Genomic DNA, 18,617 nt, shown 5'->3' with positions numbered 1-18,617 from the left:
ACTTTGCCCCTCCTGGTAGGAATGTATATCCCATACGTCACTAGCTCATGGACTCTTGCTAATTACATGAAAGAAAACATAATTTATGTAAGAACTTACCTGATAAATTCATTTCTTTCATGTAATTGGCAAGAGTCCATGAGCTAGTGACGTATGGGATATACAATCCTACCAGGAGGGGCAAAGTTTCCCAAACCTCAAAATGCCTATAAATACACCCCTCACCACACCCACAATTCAGTTTAACTAATAGCCAAGTAGTGGGGTGATAAAGAAAGGAGTAAAAAGCATCAGAGGAATCTGGAAATAATTGTGCTTTATACAAAAAAAATCATAACCACCATAAAAAGGGTGGGCCTCATGGACTCTTGCCAATATGAAAGAAATGAATTTATCAGGTAAGTTCTTACATAAATTATGTTTTCTTTCATGTAATTGGCAAGAGTCCATGAGCTAGTGACGTATGGGATATCAAATACCCAAGATGTGGAACTCCACACAAGAGTCACTAGAGAGGGAGGGATAAAAATAAACAACAGCCATATGCTGAAAAATTAATCCACAACCCAAAAACAGAATTTATGTTTACCTGATAAATTACTTTCTCCAACGGTGTGTCCGGTCCACGGCGTCATCCTTACTTGTGGGATATTCTCTTCCCCAACAGGAAATGGCAAAGAGCCCAGCAAAGCTGGTCACATGATCCCTCCTAGGCTCCGCCTACCCCAGTCATTCGACCGACGTAAAGGAGGAATATTTGCATAGGAGAAACCATATGATACCGTGGTGACTGTAGTTAAAGAAAATAAATTATCAGACCTGATTAAAAAACCAGGGCGGGCCGTGGACCGGACACACCGTTGGAGAAAGTAATTTATCAGGTAAACATAAATTCTGTTTTCTCCAACATAGGTGTGTCCGGTCCACGGCGTCAACCTTACTTGTGGGAACCAATACCAAAGCTTTAGGACACGGATGAAGGGAGGGAGCAAATCAGGTCACCTAAATGGAAGGCACCACGGCTTGCAAAACCTTTCTCCCAAAAATAGCCTCAGAAGAAGCAAAAGTATCAAACTTGTAAAATTTGGTAAAAGTGTGCAGTGAAGACCAAGTCGCTGCCCTACATATCTGATCAACAGAAGCCTCGTTCTTGAAGGCCCATGTGGAAGCCACAGCCCTAGTGGAATGAGCTGTGATTCTTTCAGGAGGCTGCCGTCCGGCAGTCTCATAAGCCAATCTGATGATGCTTTTAATCCAAAAAGAGAGAGAGGTAGAAGTTGCTTTTTGACCTCTCCTTTTACCAGAATAAACAACAAACAAGGAAGATGTTTGTCTAAAATCCTTTGTAGCATCTAAATAGAATTTTAGAGCGCGAACAACATCCAAATTGTGCAACAAACGTTCCTTCTTTGAAACTGGTTTCGGACACAAAGAAGGCACGACTATCTCCTGGTTAATGTTTTTGTTAGAAACAACTTTCGGAAGAAAACCAGGTTTAGTACGTAAAACCACCTTATCTGCATGGAACACCAGATAAGGAGGAGAACACTGCAGAGCAGATAATTCTGAAACTCTTCTAGCAGAAGAAATTGCAACCAAAAACAAAACTTTCCAAGATAATAACTTAATATCAACGGAATGTAAGGGTTCAAACGGAACCCCCTGAAGAACTGAAAGAACTAAGTTGAGACTCCAAGGAGGAGTCAAAGGTTTGTAAACAGGCTTGATTCTAACCAGAGCCTGAACAAAGGCTTGAACATCTGGCACAGCTGCCAGCTTTTTGTGAAGTAACACAGACAAGGCAGAAATCTGTCCCTTCAAGGAACTTGCAGATAATCCTTTCTCCAATCCTTCTTGAAGAAAGGATAGAATCTTAGGAATTTTTACCTTGTCCCAAGGGAATCCTTTAGATTCACACCAACAGATATATTTTTTCCATATTTTGTGGTAAATTATTCTAGTTACAGGCTTTCTGGCCTGAACAAGAGTATCAATAACAGAATCTGAGAACCCTCGTTTTGATAAGATCAAGCGTTCAATCTCCAAGCAGTCAGCTGGAGTGAGACCAGATTCGGATGTTCGAACGGACCTTGAACAAGAAGGTCTCGTCTCAAAGGTAGCTTCCATGGTGGAACCGATGACATATTCACCAGATCTGCATACCAAGTCCTGCGTGGCCACGCAGGAGCTATCAAGATCACCGACGCCCTCTCCTGATTGATCCTGGCTACCAGCCTGGGGATGAGAGGAAACGGCGGGAATACATAAGCTAGTTTGAAGGTCCAAGGTGCTACTAGTGCATCTACTAGAGTCGCCTTGGGATCCCTGGATCTGGACCCGTAGCAAGGAACCTTGAAGTTCTGACGAGAGGCCATCAGATCCATGTCTGGAATGCCCCACAGTTGAGTAATTTGGGCAAAGATTTCCGGATGGAGTTCCCACTCCCCCGGATGTAATGTCTGACGACTCAGAAAATCCGCTTCCCAATTTTCCACTCCTGGGATGTGGATTGCAGACAGGTGGCAGGAGTGAGTCTCCGCCCATTGAATGATTTTGGTCACTTCTTCCTTCGCCAGGGAACTCCTTGTTCCCCCCTGATGGTTGATGTACGCAACAGTCGTCATGTTGTCTGATTGAAACCGTATGAACTTGGCCTTTGCTAGCTGAGGCCAAGCCTTGAGAGCATTGAATATCGCTCTCAGTTCCAGAATATTTATCGGTAGAAGAGATTCTTCCCGAGACCAAAGACCCTGAGCTTTCAGGGGTCCCCAGACCGCGCCCCAGCCCATCAGACTGGCGTCGGTCGTGACAATGACCCACTCTGGTCTGCGGAAGGTCATCCCTTGTGACAGGTTGTCCAGGGACAGCCACCAACGGAGTGAGTCTCTGGTCCTCTGATTTACTTGTATCGTCGGAGACAAGTCTGTATAGTCCCCATTCCACTGACTGAGCATGCACAGTTGTAATGGTCTTAGATGAATGCGCGCAAAAGGAACTATGTCCATTGCCGCTACCATCAAACCTATTACTTCCATGCACTGCGCTATGGAAGGAAGAGGAACGGAATGAAGTGTTTGACAAGAGTTTAGAAGTTTTGTTTTTCTGGCCTCTGTCAGAAAAATCCTCATTTCTAAGGAATCTATTATTGTTCCCAAGAAGGGAACCCTTGTTGACGGAGATAGAGAACTCTTTTCTACGTTCACTTTCCATCCGTGAGATCTGAGAAAGGCCAGGACTATGTCCGTATGAGCCTTTGCTTGAGGAAGGGACGACGCTTGAATCAGAATGTCGTCCAAGTAAGGTACTACTGCAATGCCCCTTGGTCTTAGTACCGCTAGAAGGGACCCTAGTACCTTTGTGAAAATCCTTGGAGCAGTGGCTAATCCGAAAGGAAGTGCCACGAACTGGTAATGCTTGTCCAGGAATGCGAACCTTAGGAACCGATGATGTTCCTTGTGGATAGGAATATGTAGATACGCATCCTTTAAATCCACCGTGGTCATGAATTGGCCTTCCTGGATGGAAGGAAGAATTGTTCGAATGGTTTCCATTTTGAACGATGGAACCTTGAGAAACTTGTTTGGGATCTTGAGATCTAAGATTGGTCTGAACGTTCCCTCTTTTTTGGGAACTACGAACAGATTGGAGTAGAACCCCATCCCTTGTTCTCCTAATGGAACAGGATGAATCACTCCCATTTTTAACAGGTCTTCTACACAATGTAAGAATGCCTGTCTCTTTATGTGGTCTGAAGACAATTGAGACCTGTGGAACCTCCCCCTTGGGGGAAGCCCCTTGAATTCCAGAAGATAACCTTGGGAGACTATTTCTAGTGCCCAAGGATCCAGAACATCTCTTGCCCAAGCCTGAGCGAAGAGAGAGAGTCTGCCCCCCACCAGATCCGGTCCCGGATCGGGGGCCAACATTTCATGCTGTCTTGGTAGCAGTGGCAGGTTTCTTGGCCTGCTTTCCCTTGTTCCAGCCTTGCATTGGTCTCCAGGCTGGCTTGGCTTGAGAAGTATTACCCTCTTGCTTAGAGGACGTAGCACTTGGGGCTGGTCCGTTTCTACGAAAGGGACGAAAATTAGGTTTATTTTTGGCCTTGAAAGACCTATCCTGAGGAAGGGCGTGGCCCTTACCCCCAGTGATATCAGAGATAATCTCTTTCAAGTCAGGGCCAAACAGCGTTTTCCCCTTGAAAGGAATGTTAAGCAATTTGTTCTTGGAAGACGCATCCGCTGACCAAGATTTCAACCAAAGCGCTCTGCGCGCCACAATAGCAAACCCAGAATTTTTCGCCGCTAACCTAGCCAATTGCAAAGTGGCGTCTAGGGTGAAAGAATTAGCCAATTTGAGAGCACGATTCTGTCCATAATCTCCTCATAAGGAGGAGAATCACTATCGATCGCCTTTTCTAGCTCATCGAACCAGAAACACGCGGCTGTAGTGACAGGGACAATGCATGAAATTGGTTGTAGAAGGTAACCTTGCTGAACAAACATCTTTTTAAGCAAACCTTCTAATTTTTTATCCATAGGATCTTTGAAAGCACAACTATCTTCTATGGGTATAGTGGTGCGTTTGTTTAAAGTAGAAACCGCTCCCTCGACCTTGGGGACTGTCTGCCATAAGTCCTTTCTGGGGTCGACCATAGGAAACAATTTTTTAAATATGGGGGGAGGGACGAAAGGTATACCGGGCCTTTCCCATTCTTTATTTACAATGTCCGCCACCCGCTTGGGTATAGGAAAAGCTTCTGGGGGCCCCGGGACCTCTAGGAACTTGTCCATTTTACATAGTTTCTCTGGGATGATCAAATTCTCACAATCATCCAGAGTGGATAACACCTCCTTAAGCAGAGCGCGGAGATGTTCCAACTTAAATTTAAATGTAATCACATCGGGTTCAGCTTGTTGAGAAATTTTCCCTGAATCTGAAATTTCTCCCTCAGACAAAACCTCCCTGGCCCCCTCAGACTGGTGTAGGGGCATTTCAGAACCATTATCATCAGCGTCCTCATGCTCTTCAGTATCTAAAACAGAGCAGTCGCGCTTACGCTGATAAGTGGGCATTTTGGCTAAAATGTTTTTGATAGAATTATCCATTACAGCCGTTAATTGTTGCATAGTAAGGAGTATTGGCGCGCTAGATGTACTAGGGGCCTCCTGAGTGGGCAAGACTGGTGTAAACGAAGGAGGGGATGATGCAGTACCATGCTTACTCCCCTCACTTGAGGAATCATCTTGGGCATCATTTTCTGTGTCACATAAATCACATCTATTTAAATGAGAAGGAACCTTGGCTTCCCCACATTCAGAACACAGTCTATCTGGTAGTTCAGACATGTTAAACAGGCATAAACTTGATAACAAAGTACAAAAAACGTTTTAAAATAAAACCGTTACTGTCACTTTAAATTTTAAACTGAACACACTTTATTACTGCAATTGCGAAAAAGTATGAAGGAATTGTTCAAAATTCACCAAAATTTCACCACAGTGTCTTAAAGCCTTAAAAGTATTGCACACCAAATTTGGAAGCTTTAACCCTTAAAATAACGGAACCGGAGCCGTTTTTATCTTTAACCCCTTTACAGTCCCTGGTATCTGCTTTGCTGAGACCCAACCAAGCCCAAAGGGGAATACGATACCAAATGACGCCTTCAGAAAGTCTTTTCTATGTATCAGAGCTCCTCACACATGCGACTGCATGTCATGCTTCTCAAAAACAAGTGCGCAATACCGGCGCGAAAATGAGGCTCTGCCTATGATTAGGGAAAGCCCCTAGAGAATAAGGTGTCCAAAACAGTGCCTGCCGATAATATTTTACAAAATACCCAGATTAAATGATTCCTCAAGGCTAAATATGTTTATATATGAATCGATTTAGCCCAGAAAATGTCTACAGTCTTAACAAGCCCTTGTGAAGCCCTTATATACTGTCTGTAATAAAAATGGCTTACCGGATCCCATAGGGAAAATGACAGCTTCCAGCATTACATCGTCTTGTTAGAATGTGTCATAGCTCAAGCAGCAAAAGTCTGCTCACTGTTCCCCCAACTGAAGTTAATTCCTCTCAACAGTCCTGTGTGGAACAGCCATCGATTTTAGTAACGGTTGCTAAAATCATTTTCCTCTTACAAACAGAAATCTTCATCTCTTTTCTGTTTCAGAGTAAATAGTACATACCAGCACTATTTTAAAATAACAAACTCTTGATTGAATAATAAAAACTACAGTTAAACACTAAAAAACTCTAAGCCATCTCCGTGGAGATGTTGCCTGTACAACGGCAAAGAGAATGACTGGGGTAGGCGGAGCCTAGGAGGGATCATGTGACCAGCTTTGCTGGGCTCTTTGCCATTTCCTGTTGGGGAAGAGAATATCCCACAAGTAAGGATGACGCCGTGGACCGGACACACCTATGTTGGAGAAATATAAGTTATTCTCAATGAAGAAAAGAAAAAAACTTAAAACAGCAGCAGAAGAATCAAACTGAAACAACTGCCTGAAGAACTTTTCTACCAAAAACTGTTTCTGAAGAAGCAAAAATATTAAAATGGTAGAAGTAAATGTATGTAAAGAAGACCAAATTGCCGCTTGCAAATTTGAACAACTGAAGCTTCATTCTTAAAAGCCCATGAAGTGGCGATTGATCTAGTAGAATGAGCTGAAATTCTCTGAAGTGAGGCTTAACCCGACTCCAATAAACTTGAAGAATCAAAAAGCTTTAATCAACAAACCAAGGAAATAGCAGAAGTTTTTCTGACCTTTCCTAGGACCAGAAAATATAACAAATAGACTTGAAGTTTTGCTTAGTAGCTTAAATATAATATTTCAAAGCTCTCACCACATCCAAAGAATGAAAAGATCTTTTCCAAAGAATTCTTAGGATTAGGACACAAGGAAGGAACAACAATTTCTCTACTAATGTTTTTAGAATTCACAACCTTAGGAAAAAATAGAAATGAAGTCCGCAAAACCGCCTTATCCTGATGAAAAATCAGAAAAGGAGATTCACAATAAAAAGCAGATAGCTCAGAAACTCTTCTAGCAGAAGAGATGACCAAAAGGAACAATACTTTCCAAGAAAGTAGTAAAATGTCCAAAGAATGCATAGGCTCAATATGGAGGAGCCCTGTAAAGCCATCAAAACCAAATTAAGACTCCAAGGAGGAGAGATTGGTTTTATGACAGGCTTAAATACAAACTAAAGCCTGTACAAAACAGTAAATATCAGGAAGTTTTAGCAATCTTTCTGTAAAAGAAACAGAAAGAGCAGAGATTTGTCCCTTCAAGGAACTTGCAGACAAAACCTTATCCAAACCATCCTGAAGAAACTGAAAAAAATTCTTGCAACTCTAAAAGAATGCCAAGAGAAATTATGAGAAGAATACCATAAAATGGAGGTCTTCCAAACTCAATAATAAATCTTTCTAGAGATAGATTTTCGAGCTTGTAACATAGTATTAATCACTGAGATAGAGAAACCTCTATGACTTGGCACTAAACGTTCAATTTCCATACCTTCAAATTTAATGATTTGAGATCCTGATGGAAAAACGGACATTGAGACAGTAGGTCCGGCCTTAACGGAAATGGCCAAGGTTGGCAACTGGACATTCGAACAAGATCCGCATACCAAAACCTGTGGGGCCATGCTGGAGCCACCAGCAACAAACGATTGTTCCATGATGATTCTGGAAATCACTCTTGGAGGAAGAACTAGAGGCGGGAAAAAATAAGCAGGATAATAACACCAAGGAAGTGTCAGCGTACCCACTGCTTCCGCCTGAAAATCCCTGAACCTGGACAGGCATCTGGGAAGTCTCCTGTTTAGATGAGAAGCCATCAGATCCATCTGTGGAAGACCCCATATCTTGAATAATCTGAGAAAACACATCTGGATAGAGGAATCACTCCCCAGGATGTAAAGTCTGATGGCTGAGATAATCCGCCTACCAATGTCTATATCTGGGATATGCACAGCAGAAATTAGACAGAAGCTGGATTCCGCCCAAGCAAGTATCCGAGATCCTTCATCATAGCTTGTGGACTGTGAGTCCTACCCTGTTGATTGACAAATGTCACTGTATGCGATATTGTCTGTTTGAAAATAAATGAACAGTTCTCTCTTCAACAAAGGCCAAAACTGAAGAGCTCTGCGAATACCACAGAGATCTAAAATATTGATTGGTAATCTCGCCTCTTGAGATTTCCAAAACCCCTTGTGCTGTCAGAGATCCCAAAACAGTTCCCCAACCTGAAAGACTTGCATCTGTAGAGATCATAGTCCAGGCTAGCCGAACAAAGAAGCCCCTTGAACTAAACACTGGTGATTTACCACCACGTCAGAGATTGTCAAATATTGGGATTTAAGGATATTAATTGAGATATCTTAATATAATCCCTGCACCATGGATTGCAGCAAACAAAGCTGGAGAGGTCTCATGTGAGATTGAGCAAAGGGAAATGCGTCCAATGCTGCAGTCATGAGACCTAAATTTTCCATGCACATAACCACTGAAGGAAAAGACTGAGACTGAAGGTGCAGACAGACTGCAACCACTTTCAAACGTCTCTTGTCTGTTAGAGACAGAGTCATGGACACTGAATCTATCTGGAAACCTAAAAAAGGTGACCCTTAGTCTGAGGAATCAAGAAACTCTTTGGTAAATTGATCCTCCAACCATGTTTCCGAAGAAACAACACTGGTTAATTAGTGTGAGATTCTGCACAACGGAGGACTGAGCTAGTACCAATATCATCCAAATAAGGAAACACCGCAATACCCTGCTCTCTGGTTTCCATAAAGCAGGGCACCAAAAACTTTTTTTTAAAAAAAGATTCTTTGAGCGGCTGCTTATCATAAAATGGAAAAGCAATGAATTGGTAACACTTGTCTAGAAAAGAGAATCTCAGGAACTGATAATGATCTGAATGAATCAGAATATACATCCTGCAATTCAATATGGACCTAAAATGTCCTTGCTGAATAAAAGGCAAAATAGTCCTTAAAGACACCATTTGAAAATTGGTATTCTTACATAACGATTCAAAATCTTCAGATCCAGAATTGGTCTGAATGAGATTTCCTTCTTTGAAACAAAGAATAGATTTGAATAAAAAAAAAAAACAGACCTTGTCCCTGAAAAGGAACTGGCATGACTACCCCTGAAACTCCAGGTCTGAAACACACCTCAGGAAAGCCTGAGCTTTAACTGGATTTGCTGGGATACGTGAGAGAAAAACATCTTCTCACAGGAGGATTTATTCAGAATCCTATTCGAAACCCCTGAGAGACAATACTCTGAAACCATTGATTTGGACCGAATTATCCCAAATTTTCTTGAAAAAAACCTTAATCTGCCACTTACCAGTTGAGCAGGAATGAGAGTCACACCTTCATGCGGACTTAGGGGCTGGCTTTTTGGTTTCTTAAATGGGTTGGATTTATTCCATTTAAAGAAGGTTTCCAAATGGAAACAGATTCCATAGGGAAGGATTAGGTTCTTGTTCCTTATTGAAAAAAAGAACGAAAACAATTTAGAAGCTTAATATTTACCTTTAGGTCTCTTATTACCTTGGAAAGAAGAAATAGCAATCTAGACTTAAAAAGTCATAACAACAATCCAAGATTTAAGCCTCAAACTCTTGTAGCTAAGAATAGCTATAGACATAGATCTAACATCAATCTTGATGATATAAAAAAATGGCATCAGAACTGATTAGTATGTTGCAGAAAGCGAACAATACTAAATAAATCAAAATCCAATTCTTCTTGCGCTAAATCTCCAACAAAAAAGTTGATGCAGCTGCAACATCAGCCAAAGAAAATGCAGGCCTGAGAAGACCTGAATATAAATAAGTTTTCCTTAGATAAGTTCTTTTAGGTAGGAGACTTGAATCTTAAGTACTATCTTCCATAGGAATAGAGGTACATTCAACAAGAGTAGAAATAGCCCCAACAAGTTGAGGGTCTTTTCCCAAAACTCTATAGAAATTGCTGGTAAAAAGATACAATTTTTTAAAACCTTGAAGAAGGAATAAAATAAGTACCCCGCTAATTCCATTCCTTAGAAGAGAAATAGCATCAGGAACAGAAAAAAAACCTCTGGAGCAATCACAGGAGGTTTAAAAAAAACAGAATTTACTAGTTCTAATATCAAGAGCACTAGTTTCCATGATAACCAAAATAATTAACACCTTTTTAACAAAGTACGAAAATACTTCATTTTAAATAAATAAGTAGATTTGTTAGTGTCAATATCTGAGGAAAGATCTTCTGAATCAGATAGATCCTCATCAGAAAAGGATAATTCATTACATTGTCGGTCATTTGAAATTTCATCAACCTTATGAGACGTTTTAAAAGACCTTAATAATTAGAAGGCAGAATAGCAGACAAAAGCCTTCTGAATAGAATCAGAAACAAATTCTTAAAATTTCATAGGTATAACATTCACATTAAAAGTTGAAGGAACAACAACAGTAAATGTACTATAAACTGATGGATACAATATCTGCATGTAAAAAGTTTATCATACAATGACATTCTGAAATATAATGCACTTAGCTTTAGTAGAACCGACATCAGGAAGCAAAATTCCAACAGATACTTCTGAGGCAGGATCAGATTGAGACATCTTGCAAAATGTAAAATAAAAACCAACATATAAAGCAAAATTGTCAATTTCCTTATATGACAGTTTCAGGAATGGAAATAAAAAATGCAAATGGCATAGCCCTCTGACATAGAAAAAGGCAAGAGGCAAAAGCAATGGGGCAAATAAATATTGAAAAAAATTTAGCGCCAAGTATGACGCACAACGTAACTGAAAATTTTTTTGCCGCCAACCATGTCCGGAAATGAAACACTCGCGTCACTAACAACGCAACCCTGTGTGAACTTCTTCGTCAATGAAGACGCCAGAAATGAAGAACTTGCGTCAACGGACGTGCCTTTCGCGGCAAAAAATTAGTGCGCCAAGAATGACGCAATAAAGTGTAGCATTTGGCACACCCGCGAGCCCAAGTCAGCCCGCAATTGAAACAAAGTAGTCAATTGAAAAAAAGACTAAACCCCAGGTAAGAAAAAACATAATTTATGCTTACCTGATAAATTCCTTTCTTCTGTAGTGTGATCAGTCCACGGGTCATCATTACTTCTGGGATATTACTCCTCCCCAACAGGAAGTGCAAGAGGATTCACCCAGCAGAGTTGCATATAGCCCCTCCCCTCTACGTCACCCCCAGTCATTCGACCAAGGACCAACGAGAAAGGAGGAACCAAGGGTGTAGTGGTGACTGGAGTATAATTTAAAAATAATTACCTGCCTTAAAAACAGGGCGGGCCGTGGACTGATCACACTACAGAAGAAAGGAATTTATCAGGTAAGCATAAATTATGTTTTCTTCTGTTAAGTGTGATCAGTCCACGGGTCATCATTACTTCTGGGATACCAATACCAAAGCAAAAGTACACGGATGACAGGAGGGATAGGCAGGCTCTTTTATACAGAAGGAACCACTGCCTGAAGAACCTTTCTCCCAAAAATAGCCTCCGAGGAAGCAAATGTGTCAAATTTGGAAAATTTGGAAAAAGTATGAAGCGAAGACCAAGTTGCAGCCTTGCAAATCTGTTCAACAGAGGCCTCATTCTTGAAGGCCCAAGTGGAAGCCACAGCTCTAGTAGAATGAGCTGTAATTCTTTCAGGAGGCTGCTGTCCAGCAGTCTCATAAGCTAAACGTATTATACTACGAAGCCAAAAGGAAAGAGAGGTTGCCGAAGCCTTTTGACCTCTCCTCTGACCAGAGTACACGACAAACAGAGAAGACGTTTGTCGAAATTCCTTAGTTGCCTGCAAGTAAAATTTTAGGGCACGAACTACGTCCAGATTATGTAGTAAGCGTTCCTTCTTCGAAGAAGGATTTGGACACAAAGAAGGAACAACAATCTCTTGATTGATATTCCTGTTAGTGACTACCTTGGGTAAGAACCCAGGTTTAGTACGCAGAACTACCTTATCCGAATGAAAAATCAAATAAGGAGAATCACAATGTAAGGCTGATAACTCAGAGACTCTTCGAGCCGAGGAAATAGCCATTAAAAATAGAACTTTCCAAGATAACAACTTGATATCAATGGAATGGAGGGGTTCAAACGGAACGCCCTGTAAAACGTTTAGAACAAGATTTAAACTCCATGGTGGAGCAACAGTCTTAAACACAGGCTTAATCCTCGCTAGAGCCTGACAAAAAGCCTGAACGTCTGGCACTTCTGACAGACGTTTGTGTAACAGAATAGACAGAGCTGAGATCTGTCCCTTTAATGAACTAGCAGATAACCCCTTTTCTAAACCTTCTTGTAGAAAAGACAATATCCTAGGAATCCTAACCTTACTCCAAGAGTAACCTTTGGATTCACACCAATATAGGTATTTACGCCATATTTTATGGTAAATCTTTCTGGTAACAGGCTTCCTAGCCTGTATTAAAGTGTCAATAACTGACTCAGAAAACCCACGTTTTGATAAAATCAAACGTTCAATTAACAAGCAGTCAGCTTCAGAGAAGTTAGATTTTGATGTTTGAAAGGACCCTGTATCAGGAGGTCCTGTTTCAGAGGTAGAGACCAAGGTGGACAGGATGACATGTCCACCAGGTCTGCATACCAAGTCCTGCGTGGCCATGCAGGTGCTATCAGAATCACTGATGCTCTCTCCTGTTTGATTCTGGCAATCAATCGAGGAAGCATCGGGAAGGGTGGAAACACATAAGCCATCCTGAAGTCCCAAGGTGCTGTCAGGGCATCTATTAGGACTGCTCCTGGATCTGGACCCGTAACGAGGAAGCTTGGCGTTCTGTCGAGACGCCATGAGATCTATCTCTGGTTTGCCCCAACGTCGAAGTATTTGGGCAAAGACCTCCGGATGAAGTTCCCACTCCCCCGGATGAAAAGTTTGACGACTTAAGAAATCCGCCTCCCAGTTCTCCACTCCCGGGATGTGGATTGCTGACAGGTGGCAAGAGTGAGACTCTGCCCAGCGAATTATCTTTGATACTTCCATCATTGCTAGGGAGCTTCTTGTCCCTCCCTGATGGTTGATGTAAGCTACAGTCGTGATGTTGTCCGACTGAAACCTGATGAACTCCCGAGTTGTCAACTGGGGCCAAGCCAGGAGAGCATTGAGAACTGCTCTCAATTCCAGAATGTTTATTGGCAGGAGACTCTCCTCCTGACTCCATTGTCCCTGAGCCTTCAGAGAATTCCAGACGGCACCCCAACCTAGAAGGCTGGCGTCTGTTACAATTGTCCAGTCTGGTCTGCTGAATGGCATCCCCCTGGACAGATGTGGCCGAGAAAGCCACCATAGAAGAGAATTTCTGGTCTCTTGATCCAGATTCAGAGAAGGGGACAAGTCTGAGTAATCCCCATTCCACTGACTTAGCATGCACAATTGCAGTGGTCTGAGGTGTAAGCGAGCAAATGGCACTATGTCCATTGCCGCTACCATTAAGCCGATTACCTCCATGCATTGAGCCACCGATGGGTGTTGAATGGAATGAAGGGTGCGGCAAGCACTTTGAAGTCTTGTTAACCTGTCCTCTGTCAGGTAAATCTTCATTTCTACAGAATCTATAAGAGTCCCCAGGAAGGGAACTCTTGTGAGTGGAACGAGTGAACTTTTCTTTTCGTTCACCTTCCATCCATGTGATCTTAGAAATGCCAGTACTAACTCTGTATGAGACTTGGCAGTTTGAAAGCTTGAAGCTTGTATCAGAATGTCGTCTAGGTAGGGAGCTACCGAAATTCCCCGCGGTCTTAGTACCGCCAGAAGAGCACCTAGAACCTTTGTGAAGATTCTTGGAGCTGTAGCCAATCCGAATGGAAGAGCTACAAACTGGTAATGCCTGTCTAGAAAGGCAAATCTTAGATACCGGTAATGATCTTTGTGAATCGGTATGTGAAGGTAAGCGTCCTTTAAGTCCACTGTGGTCATGTACTGACCCTCTTGGATCATGGGTAAAATTGTCCGGATAGTCTCCATTTTGAATGATGGAACTCTTAGGAATTTGTTTAGGATCTTTAAATCCAGGATTGGTCTGAAAGTTCCCTCTTTTTTGGGAACCACAAACAGATTTGAGTAAAACCCTTGTCCCTGTTCCGACCGTGGAACTGGATGGATTACTCCCATTAACAATAGTTCTTGTATGCAGCGTAGAAACGCTTCTTTCTTTGTTTGGTTTGTCGACAACCTTGACAGATGAAATCTCTCTCTTGGAGGAGAGTGTTTGAAGTCCAGAAGGTATCCCTGAGATATTATCTCTAGCGCCCAGGGATCCTGGACATCTCTTGCCCAAGCCTGGGCGAAGAGAGAAAGTCTGCCCCCCACTAGATCCGATCCCGGATCGGGGGCCCTCAATTCATGCTGTTTTAGTGGCAGTTGCAGGCTTTCTGGCCTGCTTGCCCTTGTTCCAGGACTGGTTAGGTCTCCAGCCTTGTCTGTAGCGAGCACCAGATCCTTCTTGTTTTGGAGTAGTGGAAGTTGATGCTGCTCCTGCTTTGAAATTCCGAAAGGAACGAAAATTAGACTGTCTAGCCTTAGGTTTGGCTTGGTCTTGAGGTAGGGCGTGGCCCTTACCTCCTGTAATGTCAGCGATAATTTCTTTCAAACCAGGCCCAAATAAGGTCTGTCCCTTGAAAGGTATATTAAGTAATTTGGACTTAGAAGTTACATCAGCTGACCAGGATTTTAGCCACAGTGCTCTGCGCGCCTGAATGGCGACTCCGGAATTCTTAGCCGTAAGTTTAATTAAATGTACTACGGCTTCCGAAATGAATGAATTAGATAGCTTAAGTACTCTAAGCCTGTCTGAAATGTCGTCCAGCGTAGCTGAACTAAGATTCTCTTCTAGAGACTCAATCCAGAATGCCGCTGCAGCCGTGATCGGCGCAATGCATGCAAGGGGTTGCAATATAAAACCTTGTTGAACAAACATTTTCTTAAGGTAACCCTCTAATTTTTTATCCATTGGATCTGAAAATGCACAGCTATCCTCTACCGGGATAGTGGTACGTTTAGCTAAAGTAGAAACTGCTCCCTCCACCTTAGGGACCGTTTGCCATAAATCCCGTGTGGTGGTGTCTATTGGAAACATCTTTCTAAATATCGGAGGGGGTGAGAACGGCACACCGGGTCTATCCCACTCCTTAGTAATAATTTCAGTTAGTCTCTTAGGTATAGGAAAAACGTCAGTACTTGTTGGTACAGCAAAATATTTATCCAACCTACACATTTTTTCTGGTATTGCAACTGTGTTACAATCATTCAGGGCCGCTAACACCTCCCCTAGTAAAACACGGAGGTTTTCCAGCTTAAATTTAAAATTTGAAATATCTGAATCCAATCTGTTTGGATCAGAACCGTCAGCCGCAGAATGAAGCTCTCCGTCCTCATGTTCTGCAAGTTGCGACGCAGTATCTGACATGGCCCTAACATTATCAGCGCACTCTGTTCTCACCCCAGAGTGATCCCGCTTGCCCCTTAGTTCTGGTAATTTAGCCAAAACCTCAGTCATAACAGTAGCCATATCTTGTAATGTTATTTGTAATGGCCGCCCAGATGTACTTGGCGCCGCCATTTCGCGCACGTCCCGAGCGGGAGATGCAGGTACTGTCACGTGAGGCGAGTTAGTCGGCATAACTCTCCCCTCGTTGTTTGGTGAAATTTGTTCAATTTGTACAGATTGACTTTTATTTAATGTAGCATCAATACAGTTAGTACATAAATTTCTATTGGGCTCCACCTTGGCGTTAGTACAAATAGTACAGGTCTCATCTTCTGAATCAGACATGTTTAACAAACTAGCAAATAAACTTGCAAATTGGAAATACTATACAAGTAAAATACAATGAAAAAACGAACTGTGCTTAAGAAGCACTGAATATAAATAACAGATGAAATCAATAAGCTTTGTAAAACAAAAACGCAATTTAGCAAAGGCTTGTACCCAGTAGCAAGGAATAACTAACCCTGAGGCATAAAAAGTTAAAGAATAAACGTTTTTTATCACAGTCAACTACAATCTTACAGCTCTGTTAGATTACTTCCCTCAAATTAGCTTTGAAGATCCCTGGGTTCTGTAGAGATAAACCGGAACATGCAGGAAAAAACGATGAGCTTGTGACTGAAATTTTTAATGCGTAGCAAAAGCGCCAAAAAAAGGTCCCACCCCTTCACACACAACAGTGAGAGAGATCAGAAAACTGTCATAATTAGATCCAGTAACTGCCAAGTGGAAAAATAGTGCCCAAACATTTTATTCACCCAGTACCTCAGAAAATGAAAACGATTTTACATTCCAGCAAAAACGTTTTACATAAATTAAGAGTTATTAAAAAGCCTGTTGCATTGCAATAAGGCTAAAGTCTTATATACATAGTGTAATTCCAGTGAAGTACCATTCCCCAGAATACTAAAAATGTAAATTATACATACATGATATTATGTCGGTATGGCAGGATTTTCTCATCAATTCCATTGTTAGAAAATAAAAACTGCTACATACCTCTTTGCAGAATAAACTGCCCGCTGTCCCCTGATCTGAAGTTTACCTCTCCTCAGATGGCCGAGAAACAGCAATATGATCTTAACAACTCCGGCTAAAATCATAGTAAAAAAACTCTGGTAGATTCTTCTTCAAACTCTACCAGAGAAGGAATAACACACTCTGGTGCTATTAAAAAAATAACAAACTTTTGATTGAAGAAATAAACTAAATAAAATCACCATAGTCCTCTCACACATCCTATCTAGTCGTTGGGTGCAAGAGAATGACTGGGGGTGACAGAGGGGAGGGGCTATATGCAACTCTGCTGGGTGAATCCTCTTGCACTTCCTGTTGGGGAGGAGTAATATCCCAGAAGTAATGATGACCCGTGGACTGATCACACTTAACAGAAGAAATATTTCTTAATATTAACTTCCCCAAATATGAAACTGACAGTCTGCAAAAAGGAAATACATGAACCTGACCCATGGCAAATATAAGTACAATACATATATTTAGAACTTTATATAAATGCATAAAGTGCCAAACCATAGCTGAGGTGTCTTAAGTAATAAAAACATACTTACCAAAAAGACACCCATCCACATATAGCAGATAGCCAAACCAGTACTGAAACAGTTATCAGTAGAGGTAATGGTATATGAGAGTATATCGTCGATCTGAAAAGGGAGGTAGGAGATGAATCTCTACGACCGATAATAGAGAACCTATGAAATAGACCCCCGTTAGGGAAATCATCGTATTCAATAAGTGATACTCCCTTCACATCCCTCTGACATTCGCTGTACTCTGAGAGGAATCGGGCTTCAACAATGCTGAGAAGCGCATATCAACGTAGAAATCTTAGCACAAACTTACTTCACCACCTCCATAGGAGGCAAAGGCTGTAAAAACTGAATAGTGGGTGTGGTGAGGGGTGTATTTATAGGCATTTTGAGGTTTGGGAAACTTTACCCCTCCTGGTAGGATTGTATATCCCATACGTCACTAGCTCATGGACTCTTGCCAATTACATGAAAGAAATGCATTTATGCATATACTGTGAATTCTTGCACATGCTCAGTAAAAGCTGGTGCTGCAGCAAGTATGCTTATAAAAAGATTAAAAAGTGATGGTAAATCTGAGCTAAAAATAAATTTGAGTTTCACTGATCACTTAGTAATAAAAAAGGTGCTAAACTCAACCTGTCTTTGCTGCGGCTCCTCGCTTAAGTCAGTGCTTCAGGCTGCACACGGCACAGCACTCTTTACCAATGAGGTGATGTTCCCACCTCTAAACCAATAGCTGTGCTAGCATACAGAACACTGTCAGATGACTAGCACGGCTTTCACTTTAAAGCTGGTAATGTCACCTCATTGTAAAAAGAAAAAGTGCTAAACTCTCTTCTCTTAAAGTGATCAATTAAAGTCCAGTTTATTTTTAGTGATGGTAAATCCTAGCAGGTTTTTTTTTAAAACACTTGGATTCACCATCATTTTAAGAACATTTTGATAATGAAAGTGAATTTGAAAGGTTTTTTGTTTTGTTTTTTAAATTGTGTACTATCTGAATCATGAAATTTTAATTGTGACTTTAGTGTTCCTTCAACTGGCTATTATTCTTCCATTGATAAACAGATGAACATTAGGTGGTACTCAACAACTCTTACACAATCTTACTGCTTTGTAGGCCTATGAATCTGCAAGCTGCTAAGTGAGACTGATATTTGCAGAAAATTGGATTAAATTATGTGAATACCTTTTAGAGTGAATTGTAACTATTTACTTTCCAGTGACATAGGTCAGTAAACCAATTCTCAGATTGTAGCAAATAAAAAAAAATATATATAGAGAGAAACCATTTTACTAACCTGTCAGATGTAAAGATATAAGCAATCACATCTTTCAGTCCAGCCAAAGAGACTCCAGCTAGTAGAGCAACAAACACTGTGAGAGACAAGAAGACTGACATTATTGTTTGCATTAACTTGTGCATGATTTATGAATCATGACATATGTTTTAGCATATAACAGTACAAGAACAGATGTTCTGGATTATACAAAA

The 18,617-nt window shown here is 41.4% G+C and overlaps 1 protein-coding gene across 1 annotated transcript in view; it reads right to left on the bottom strand.

Annotated features, from left to right (window-relative positions):
• The window catches only part of LOC128653841 (multidrug and toxin extrusion protein 2), a 236,275-nt gene that overhangs the window by 116,651 nt on the left and 101,007 nt on the right, over positions 1-18,617 (bottom strand). The window contains exon 12 of the mRNA XM_053707375.1: positions 18,424-18,499. Coding sequence (XP_053563350.1) covers positions 18,424-18,499 — 76 coding nt within the window. The remainder of the gene's footprint in view (positions 1-18,423; positions 18,500-18,617) is intronic.

This window comes from Bombina bombina, chromosome 3 (assembly GCF_027579735.1).
Source record: "Bombina bombina isolate aBomBom1 chromosome 3, aBomBom1.pri, whole genome shotgun sequence".
Lineage (NCBI taxonomy): Eukaryota > Metazoa > Chordata > Amphibia > Anura > Bombinatoridae > Bombina > Bombina bombina.
This window is presented reverse-complemented; position numbering and strand designations above follow the sequence as displayed.